Source organism: Mizuhopecten yessoensis, unplaced genomic scaffold, assembly GCF_002113885.1.
Source record: "Mizuhopecten yessoensis strain PY_sf001 unplaced genomic scaffold, ASM211388v2 scaffold2741, whole genome shotgun sequence".
In the NCBI taxonomy this organism is placed as follows: domain Eukaryota; kingdom Metazoa; phylum Mollusca; class Bivalvia; order Pectinida; family Pectinidae; genus Mizuhopecten; species Mizuhopecten yessoensis.
In genome coordinates this window covers 557,780-569,460 of record NW_018404696.1, presented here as the reverse complement: position 1 = coordinate 569,460, position 11,681 = coordinate 557,780, and the positions used below count along the sequence as shown (strand labels likewise).

General features: G+C 38.3%; 2 protein-coding genes across 2 annotated transcripts in view; one reads left to right on the top strand and one right to left on the bottom strand.

The window, feature by feature from the left end:
• Positions 1-347: 347 nt before the first annotated feature.
• Positions 348-9,387, bottom strand: LOC110446492 (N-alpha-acetyltransferase 30-like). Its single transcript, XM_021491663.1, has 5 exons — positions 8,830-9,387; positions 7,436-7,559; positions 5,982-6,037; positions 1,663-4,837; positions 348-365 (listed from the first exon to the last, which is right to left on the bottom strand). The coding sequence occupies exons 1-4, from the start codon at positions 9,385-9,387 to the stop codon at positions 4,700-4,702; spliced, it is 876 nt and encodes a 291-aa protein (XP_021347338.1). The 3' UTR covers positions 348-365; positions 1,663-4,699.
• A 328-nt stretch (positions 9,388-9,715) lies between these two features.
• Positions 9,716-11,681, top strand: part of LOC110446504 (cytochrome c oxidase assembly factor 6 homolog) — a 5,506-nt gene continuing 3,540 nt past the window's right edge. Inside the window, exons 1-2 of the mRNA XM_021491679.1 lie at positions 9,716-9,823; positions 10,233-10,374. Of these exons, the coding sequence (XP_021347354.1) occupies positions 9,798-9,823; positions 10,233-10,374 (168 nt within the window). The 5' untranslated portion in view covers positions 9,716-9,797. The remainder of the gene's footprint in view (positions 9,824-10,232; positions 10,375-11,681) is intronic.

Here is an 11,681-nt window from a genome sequence, read left to right as displayed (position 1 = left end):
TGGTGTTAGACACTGATCACAGGAGCTAGTCACTGATCACAGGAGCTAGACACTGAACAAATGGTGTTAGACACTGATCACAGAAGCTAGCCACTGATCACAAGAGCAAGACACTGATCACATGGTGTAAGAGACTGATCACAGAAGCTAGACACTGATCTCAGGAGCTAGACACAGATCACATGGTGTTAGACACTAAACACGGAAGCTAGACACTGATCACAAGAGCAAGACACTGATCACATGGTGGAAGACACTGATCACAGAAGCTAGACACTTATCACAAGAGCTAGACACTGATCACCTGGGGTTAGACACTGATCACAGAAGCTAGGCACTGATCACAAGAGCTAGACACTGATCACCTGGGGTTAGACACTGATCACAGAAGCTAGCCACTGATCACAAGAGCAAGACACTGATCACATGGTGTAAGAGACTGATCACAGAAGCTAGACACTGAACACAAGAGCTAGACACTGATCACATGATGTTAGGCACTGATCACAAGAGCTAGACACTGATAACATGGTGTTAGACACTGATCACAGGAGCTAGTCACTGATCACAGGAGCTAGACACTGATCACATGATGTTAGACACTGATCACATGGTGTTAGACACTGATCACAGAAGCTAGATACTGATCACAGCAGCTAGACACTGATCACATGGTGTTAGACACTGATCACAGAAGCTAGACACTGATCACAAGAGCAAGACACTGATCACATGGTGTAAGACACTGATCACAGAAGCTAGACACTGATCACAAGAGCTAGACACTGATCACATGGTGTTAGACACTGATCACAGGAGCTAAACACTGATCACAGGAGCTAGACACTGATCACAAGAGCTAGACACTGATCACATGATGTTAGACACTGATCACATGATGTTAGACACTGATCACATGGTGTTAAGACACTGATCACATGATGTTAGACACTGATCACAGGAGCTAGACACTGATCACAGGAGCTAGACACTGATCACATGATGTTAGACACTGATCACATGGTGTTAGAAACTGATCAAATGTGTTAGACACTGATCACATACATAATGTAAGATACTGATCACAAGGGCTAAAAACAGATCACAAGAGCTAGACATTGATCACAAGAGCTAGACACTGATCACATGATATTGAACACTGATCACATGGTGTTAGACACTGATCACATGATGTTAGACACTGATCACAATAGCTTGAACCTGATCACATGATGTTAGACACTGATCACATGGTGTTAGACACTGATCACAAGAGCTAGACACTGATCACATGATGTTAGACACTTATCACAATAGATTGAAACTTATCACATGATGTTAGACACTGATCAGTGTCTAACATCATGTGATCAGTGTCTAGCTCTAGTGATCAATGTCTAGCTCTTGTGATCTGTTTTTAGCCCTTGTGATCAGTATCTTACATTATGTATGTGATCAGTGTCTAACACATTTGATCAGTTTCTAACACCATGTGATCAATGTCCAGCTCCTGTGATCAGTGTCTAGCTCCAGTGATCAGTTTCTAACACCATGTGATCAGTATCTAGCTCCTTTGATGAGGGTCTAGCTCCTGTGATCAGTGTCTAGCACCTGTGATCAGTGTCTAACAACATGTGATCAGTATCTAGCTCCTTTGATCACAGGAGCTAGACACTGATCACATGGTGTTAGACACTGATAACATGGTGTTAGACACTGATCACAGGAGCTAGACACTGATCAAAGGAGCTAGATACTGATCACATGGTGTTAGACACTGATCACAGGAGCTAGACACTGATCACAGGAGCTAGACACTGATCACAGGGTGTTAGACACTGATCACATGGTGTTAGACACTGATCACAGGAGCTAGACACTGATCACAGGAGCTAGACACTGATCACATGATGTTAGACACTGATCACATGGTGTTAGACACTGATCACAGGAGCTAGACACTGATCACAGGAGCTAGACACTGATCACATGATGTTAGACACTGATCACATGGTGTTAGACACTGATCACAGGAGCTAGACACTGATCACAGGAGCTAGACACTGATCACATGATGTTAGACACTGATCACATGGTGTTAGACACTGATCACAGGAGCTAGACACTGATCACAGGAGCTAGACACTGATCACATGATGTTAGACACTGATCACATGGTGTTAGACACTGATCACAGAAGCTAGACACTGATCACAGGAGCTAGACACTGATCACATGGTGTTAGACACTGATCACAGGAGCTAGACACTGATCACAGGAGCTAGACACTGATCACATGATGTTAGACACTGATCACATGGTGTTAGACACTGATCACAGGAGCTAGACACTGATCACAGGAGCTAGACACTGATCACATGATGTTAGACACTGATCACATGGTGTTAGACACTGATCACAGGAGCTAGACACTGATCACAGGAGCTAGACACTGATCACATGATGTTAGACACTGATAACATGGTGTTAGACACTGATCACAGGAGCTAGACACTGATCACAGGAGCTAGACACTGATCACATGAGCTAGACACTGATCACATAATGTTAGACATTGATCACATGGTGTTAGACACTGATCACATGGTGTAAGACACTGATCACAGGAGCTAGACACTGATCACATGGTGTTAGACACTGATCACATGGTGTTAGACACTGATCACAGGAGCTAGACACTGATCACAGGAGCTAGACACTGATCACATGATGTTAGACACTGATCACATGGTGTTAGACACTGATCACAGGAGCTAGACACTGATCACAGGAGCTAGACACTGATCACATGATGTTAGACACTGATCACATGGTGTTAGACACTGATCACAGGAGCTAGACACTGATCACAGGAGCTAGACACTGATCACATGATGTTAGACACTGATCACATGGTGTTAGACACTGATCACAGGAGCTAGACACTGATCACAGGAGCTAGACACTGATCACATGATGTTAGACACTGATCACATGGTGTTAGACACTGATCACAGGAGCTAGACACTGATCACAGGAGCTAGACACTGATCACATGATGTTAGACACTGATCACATGGTGTTAGACACTGATCACAGGAGCTAGACACTGATCACAGGAGCTAGACACTGATCACATGATGTTAGACACTGATCACATGGTGTTAGACACTGATCACAGGAGCTAGACACTGATCACAGGAGCTAGACACTGATCACAGGAGCTAGACACTGATCACATGATGTTAGACACACCGATCACAGTAACAGCACATCTCGCTGTTATAGTTCAATGTGCCGTGCCCTGTACATGTAGGTTGTCAAACTTCCAAATTTGAAACAATATTTTCAAGGACAGATAATTATAAATGTTGAAATGGAAAGAAATAATGTTTTAACTACATTTGTTTTTAGTTTCTAAAGAGACCAAAGTGAATTTTGAAGTCTTTCATAAAGCATCTCTTCTATCTACACACATTCAATGCTGTGAAAGGCCAAAAATTGAACAGATGAATGTATCATCCTCCAATCTTCATGCTTGGGACTTTGAAAATAATGTAGACATTTCACACTTTTCTAAAGTAATTATAACACAGAATTGAACAGATGAGGGTACAATTTCAGGAAACTCTTTTAACATTTCAAAACACAAAATGATTATTATCTTTGTATAAAAAATATGAAAGTATATTTCCAGTACCATTTTTCATCACAAAGCACTTGATTGGTTGACTTTCTAGTGTAATGGAGGCCATATATACAAACTGGTGATCACAATAACGTCACTCACACTGGCAGTTCAACATCTAATGACTTTCTTTAGGCAAGAATCAGTATCCCTTTATGATGCATCGACAAACTGTCACAAAAAACGAGGCTATCAGCTGCTGTTGATGATGAATCTAACTTGATAAAACTTTTTTAATTATGTTTGGTTCAGAACAAAATATTTAATAATTTAAAAAATGATAGAATGAGTATAAAAGTAGGAGGCTAAATACAGACTTTTGTCTGTCTAGACTGCCTATTACAACCACACGACCGACTTTTGTCTGTCTAGACTGCCTATTATAACCACACGACCGACTTTTGTCTGTCTAGCCTGCCTATTATAACCACACGACTGACTTTTGTCTGTCTAGTCTGCCTATTATAACGTCACGACCGACATTTGTCTGTCTAGTCTGCCTATTATAACCACACGACTGACTTTTGTATGTCTAGTCTGCCTATTATAACCACACAACTGACTTTTGTCTGTCTAGTCTGCCTATTATAACCACACGACCGACTTTTGTATGTCTAGTCTGCCTATTATAACCACACGACTGACTTTTGTATGTCTAGCCTGCCTATTATAACCACACAACTGACTTTTGTCTGTCTAGTCTGCCTATTATAACCACACGACTGACTTTTGTCTGTATAGTCTGCCTATTTTAACCACACGATGGTAAATGACAAATAACACATTACATTCACTGAACACAAGAAAGAGGTAATGGTCCTTGGTTCAACATCCACCTATATACCTACTGTTGCTCATAAACCAAACATACAGTCTCTCTGGTAACTATATATATATACATGCATGATGCAAAATAAATTATCCAATTATATTTCCCCTTTGCACACACAACTCCTTCAAACAATAAAACAGTACTGCTGTTCATAACCAACACTTCTGTACACAACAAGTCTATCGTAACCACAGCTTCAGTCGTAATGCATCCACACCATTCAAGTAGTAGCGGAATAATCTTTTGTCGCGTACAAATCCTAGATTTTCATACAGACGCAAGGCTGCTTTGTTGGTTATTTCTGTTTCAAGAACAACCTGCAAGAAAAAGAGGCCCGAAGGCTTTAGTAACTGACCTGGAAGTTTATTTTCAATTTAAAACATTGTAAATAACAGTTATAAAAAGAAATGTAAGCTGTAATGAGGGCTAAATCCCAAGGGGGCAGGGGTGTAAAAACATCTTTTTCAAAGCAGCTGACCAAGGTAAGTAGACCTTAGTAATCCACTTGATAAAAATAATTTCTACCTGCCCCAAAGAATGCATATTGTACAGACAAAAAGACAGATTTTTCTAAATACATGTAATATGAATTTTCATGAAATATTTAATAGATTTTTCTTTTCTCAGTAAATAGTGCATATAAACCGTCATTAATAGAAGATTTACCCATATATCCCCAGCCCCTCTATAGGTAGCCTCTAATAGGCCACATATAAATAATTTTTGTCAATGGTATATAAATTACAAAGTGTTTCTTCATTATTTTGGCTTATTATTACATAGACATAGCACATGATAATGTGGTCTAAGAACGGTGGAATCTGCTTATTATGATGATATTTCATCTGACAGAGAAAAATATTATAATAACCCATATATTATAATACACAATCAAACTGTTTTCGATTAGTTTTAGGTTGTCTGAACCGGAACCGGAAAAATTCAAGAAAGTTGCAATTTGTGGTCACTTCACTTTCAAAATGATTTCTGGACTAGCCTCATACTGCGTCTTAGCTAACGATTGTGTAATGTAACAGTCAGTAGGGTGAAAGAAGTGATATAAACAGTCATGATTTACATGTTTTTGCATTACATGTTGTCCCATCAACGTTTTAATATTTTGCTGCTCTATGTCAATTACGATCCCATGACAATCACATGCCATGGAAGTTGTGCAGTGGAAGGAACTTGCATAGAAACAATAAGAACCAAAAACACAAAATATTCCTATTTTTTATATTACAAAGAAGAAGATAGCCATAAAGTACTGCACATGTCTGACAATAACATAATAAACTTGTTTTATTTTACATGGAGAAAATATAATAATTGGTGGTAATTTACTCACCAAACCTTGCACTAAACATGTACATATTTTGTTCACCAAACTTAACAACGCCTGTACTTGGCTCACTAAATGCTATACACTAAATGCTATACACTTGGTATGAACTTTCTTACCTCATCACAGTCATCTAGTATCATAGCTCTGATTGCCTTACGGACAAGATGAGAACCTGCAGAGGAAGGAGGAATTCGATAAAATTTCAGCAAGTAGTTGAAATATATTCAACTAATGTGTATCCAAACAAATATAATTGCATATACATCGTTTAAAGAAATTTCATTTTATTCACCATTATAAGTCCCCTAAATGAATTTGGGGACTTAAGCCTACCTGTACTTTGAAAAAATTTAACACCCATTTTTTTGCCACAGTATAAACTGGCCTCTGATTGGTCAAAATTTAAATTTTGTTTGATTTTGCTCAAATTTGTTATACAGGTGTATTATATGACACTGCAAACCATAACATGATTTACATTAAGTCATTAAACAAGATGGCTACCATAAACTGGCATTTGATTGGTCATGCAAAATCAAAATATCTGATTTTGCTGAAATTTGGTGTATATATATATTGCTGCATGATGGCAACGTAATCTCTAATACGACACACCAGTGAGTTATCACTCTAATACGACACGCCAGTGAGTTATCACTCTAATACGACACGCCAGTGAGTTATCACTCTAATACGACACGCCAGTGAGTTATCACTCTAATACGACACGCCAGTGAGTTATCACTCTAATACGACACGCCAGTGAGTTATCACTCTAATACGACACGCCAGTGAGTTATCACTCTAATACGACACGCCAGTGAGTTATCACTCTAATACGACACGCCAGTGAGTTATCACTCTAATACGACACGCCAGTGAGTTATCACTCTAATACGACACGCCAGTGAGTTATCACTCTAATACGACACGCCAGTGAGTTATCACTCTAATACGACACGCCAGTGAGTTATCACTCTAATACGACACGCCAGTGAGTTATCAATTGATCATTGAACAAGATAAATGGCAGCTGTGGAATGACCACTCATTGGTTAAAACTCAGATATTGTTTGATTTCAATCAAATTTGATGCTGAGGTATATTACGGTATGCATTGTGGACTCTACTCCATATTTTTAATAGAAGCACTAACTTTGTACTAAATTATCACCGTCCAATATATACATATTTATAGTTTAATCCGAAGCTGGATTTGTATGAAAGAAGTAAATTTCAATGTATCATGTGAATACTTGTGGAATCGGGTCTTTATTTGTGAATGTTTGAACATTTGTTTTAGCTCTACAGCAAAAGGATATGTCTTAATTTTGAATATCAAAGGATAATGCTATACTGTTAACTGTAAAATGTCATCCCAGCAAATACATTGAACATGTACATTTCTACTGGCCTTTAATTTCATGATCATAGTAAATTTGCACAATGTTACATTCATCTTCAGACTGTTTTAAAACCAACACCAATACAAGTTATAACATGTTTCCTACTAAAACACTTTCAGACATTAACACTAAATGAGATAAAAGACATGAAAACTTCATCTTACCGATTCTTTTCCTTCTGTAATCAGAATCTACAGCTAACATTGCTATGTATCCTCTTCGTACCATTTTCTTGTGCATATCTAATTTACAAACTATGGCTCCAACACATCTGGCTCCATCCATAGCCTATTGTGAAAAGAAAGAAAGTGTTTTCATAAAATGTGTAAGAAAGGAGAGGGTTAACGTTCTAGCTATACAGCAAAATTCATCAAGATATCTTGAACCTTTTAGTTACAGAACTGACAAAAAAGTTACTGAAAAGTCTGCAGCTATGTAACCTTTGTCCTTAACGGTCAAGGTCACAGTGACATCTTCTGTGGGCATTGCAGGTAAACTTTATGATATCTTTTAAGTAGTTTATATTTTAAGTTATTGCTTGGAAAAGATGTTCCTGGAAAATTTGCACTCATTTGACCTTTGACCTTGAAGTTTCTTTATATCTTATCTAAAATCTGATTTTATTATATATACTCAAAAGTTGGCCTTTGACCTTTGCATTTGAGGTCAAGGTTAACATTACAGTGACCTAATAACATAGCACTGTATTTTGTCTTTGGCAATGCAGGTATATATACTGCAAGATTAATCAAGATAGCTTTAACAGATTAACTGTTACCGTATGGACAAGATGTTACTGGAAAGTATGCTCTTTGACCTTTGGCCTTGAAGTCAAGAAGGTTATAGTGACCCATATATATTGACAGTACACTGCAAAAGAATTTACTGCAAGTTTCATAAGATACACTGGTACCTTTAACAGTTAAATAGTTGCAGCCTGAACATTTGCAAGAAATTATTGGAAGAACCAGTATTAAAACAGTCTCCTTTGCATAATTCTATTTGACTTCTGAAATTGCTAAATATCAAGGGTCAACTGAAAGCCCTGCCCAGGCAACATTAACAGAATTTCTTTATGCAATGCCTGGAAATGAGGCCGACACTTTCCACTTTCAAAACTTCTGCCCCCCCCCCCCCCCCCCCCCCACCCCGAAAAAGCTGGCCTGGATTGGGGGTGGGTGGATTAGTTTGTCCTCCTTAACTCCATGGGCCATGGGACCCCTGTTTTATGTAGTGTCAAAGCCTGACTTCGATATGTCAGTTGAACTAAAAACTGACAGTATACATTTATGTTCTGATGATTATCCACTGATTAGCACATCAGCTGAAATCAAAAGTATGAAAAAACAAGACGGAATCTCAATTCATTGATTTGGTTGGAAACTCAACTTTCCAAGAGGTTATTGCATTTTCGATTCCTTCATATTTTAAGGCTGATGCACATCCTCACTTGAAATAATATTGGGCATTCTGTCGACACTAACTGCAGAACATATGTGTGGATTCTGCTGGATTCGTGAAATTAAATATAACAACTTAACAGTTCCTTACAACTTACAAGGAAGCACAATTTTGGCCAGTTGTGAATGAAGTATCTGTACGTATAAATGGAGTATGGTTCCGACAAGTCTTTAGTTATCAGTCTCATGATATCAGGCATTTGTAATTCTGACTTGTACACTATGTACTCTATTCCTTCTTTTATATCACTTCCTCCCGGTGCATATATCCCTAAGTGTTGCACGGCTTCACACAACGACGACTCTGCGTCACTTCCAAGACCAGCACAGTCAATACTGCTTCGTTCAGTCAGTGGTGTATCAATCGTATTTTCACTTTCGCAAGAGGAACACACTTCCACTTCCTCGGGTGCATCGCAATTCTCGGTCAATCTGGGACTTTCGGTTGTGAGTATATGCGACACCAACCCATTTTCGTTGACTCTATGTTTGATCTTGCCATTTGGCAAATCACTGTCAATCATTAATGTTTTGATTGGGGTTTGAGGATCACCAGCATCCAACGTCACGACATCCCCCTCCATTTTGCGTTTCTGCAACTCTGAAAATACTTGTTCTGTCTCAGCTCCTGTGGTATCATGAGTGCATTCGGACATTATATCAAGATGTTCATCTTATCAAAGAAACATGAAAAGGAAATGTTTATTTTACATCTTCAATGCATCGCCGATGCACGTGTCGTTTCCCATTCCTTCCACATAACGTGATTTTCTAAATAACATCGTCCATGTTGCTGTGGACTATACTACTTCCGGTTAAGTACTTCTATTTACTTTTTATATTCGTACGCATTTCACTCAAATAAGAGTTTTGTAATTAAAGTTATCCTGGAAAAATAACCCATGAATAACGAACAATCTGTAAATGAGTTTTCAGTGGGGTATATAATATCATTTGTTCTAAAATATAAGCTCATAATGAACTACATTTGCGCAGGTATATATATGAGTTGTGTGTTGTGAGGCACTTCCTGTTGTATTGAAGCACTGCCTGAACACGAAGAGAGATGGGGGAAACTGATGGGTTAATTAGGTATAGCTTTAGTATACATGTATCCTCGCATCATTCATCTGAATCGTGCTGAAAGCCGAACTATTCTGTATCGACTTAAAATCACTCAAACAAACAATTGATCTGATGACATCACCGGTAACGGGTTGTTTCGAACCCGTTCGCCCCAGGTTGTTTCGCCCTATAAAAACACAGATACGTATAGATGGACATATTGAGTGTCATTAGAAAAAAAATTACATGGACATGAAGGGAAAGTAATATTTATAAACAAAGGCACCTGTCACAATATTTATTTTCCTGAATTTGGTTACTGTGCAGCACCATCAAGACATCAAAGCAAAGGATTTGAAATCTGACATAGCTTTGTAAGCAGGAATACATGCTTTCTTCTATACCTTGTGCAATTAATTCTGTCTGTTGGTTTCAGAGATGGAAAACAAAGCAGAAAAGAATGTTATAGTTCCAGGGATGCCTATTGGAAGTGTCTGGACCGGACGCCGGAAAGCCTTGCTGAATCAAAATGTAAAACATTTAGCCAAGAATATGAGAAGAGCTGCCATCCTTCTTGGGTAAGATTATATTTCATAACTGCAAATAACAAGAGATCCCAGAGGGATCTTGGCGCCCACCTTTGTACCATCTTCATTAGTTCTTTGTCAGTTCGATCTTTGCTCTTCTTTCCTCTAATCTGTTTGATCGAGTCATGTTAACAGTAAATGCAACTTTTGATCTAAACTTAATACTGATGTGTATGAAAGCCAACCTTCAAAGTGAGTTTGTCATTTCACATATTTACTAGTACAGTACTAATAGAATCGATCATTGCAATATGAGAAAGATCTGTTTAGTTCTTCTTTTAATCCATTTTGTTTTTATGATCAGTCTCAAAATATAACATACACAACGAGGGATCAAGGGGAACCTACATTTAAAATTTGAGAAAGATCCCTCTGGTTCTTCTTGAGAAATAGCGATAACAAACTTTCAATATCAAAATCAAAGATGGCTGCCTGTCGGCCATGTTGTTTATCCAATCAGTCTCAAAAGTTGCCCTCACAGCTAAGGACTAAGGGTAACCTGCATATAAAATTTGAGAAAGATCCCTCTGGTACTTCTTGAGAAATACCGATAACAAGAATTGTTTACGGACGGACCACGGACCACGGACGCAGGGTGATTTGAATAGCCCACCATCAGATGATGGTGGGCTAAAAAACCTCTGTCTTTGAAAAAGTTTTATCCCGAGATAATTGTACAGGTTGGTGAATTAAGAAATAATGACTGTTGGGTGACTTTGGTTTGCCTTGTTGATATAAATTATTTTTAGCTCATCTGGTCCAAAGTTGAGATGAAGGGCTACTAAGTTTGATCAAAAGAATGACATTGACCAACTTTCAAGGTCACAGGGATCAAATTCTAATATGTGTAAATATTTAAACAACTTTTTCTGAGTAACCAAAAGACCCAGGGTGATGATTATCTGGCTGCTTACTGGGATGAAGTGCTACCAAGTTTGTTCAAATGAATGACATTGTCTCACTTCCAAGATCAATGGTTAAAGATGAAAAAGGTCTTCAAGCAACTTCTTTTGAATAACCAAAAGGCCAAGTGTGATGCTTATTGCTTAGTAGCATGCTGGGCTACCTTGGAGATCGTTTATAAAGTATGCATCTTAACACTGGAGATCGTTTATAAAGTATGCATCTTAACACTGGAGATCATTTATAAAGTATGCATCTGAACATTGGAGAACGTTTATAAAGTATGCATCTTAACACTGGAGATCGTTTATAAAGTATGTATCTTAACACTGGAGATTGTTTATAAAGTATGTATCTTAACACTGGAGATCGTTTATAAAGTATGCATCTTAACA

Coding starts and splice junctions, on each gene's coding strand:
- LOC110446492 (XM_021491663.1), bottom strand. CDS start 9,387: ATGTCCGAATGCACTCATGATACCACAGGAGCTGAGACAGAACAAGTA. Junction 7,560..8,829: donor GGCCAAAATTGTGCTTCCTT/GTAAGTTGTAAG, acceptor TTTTCACAATAG/GCTATGGATGGAGCCAGATG. Junction 4,838..5,981: donor TACTAGATGACTGTGATGAG/GTAAGAAAGTTC, acceptor TTTTTCTTGCAG/GTTGTTCTTGAAACAGAAAT.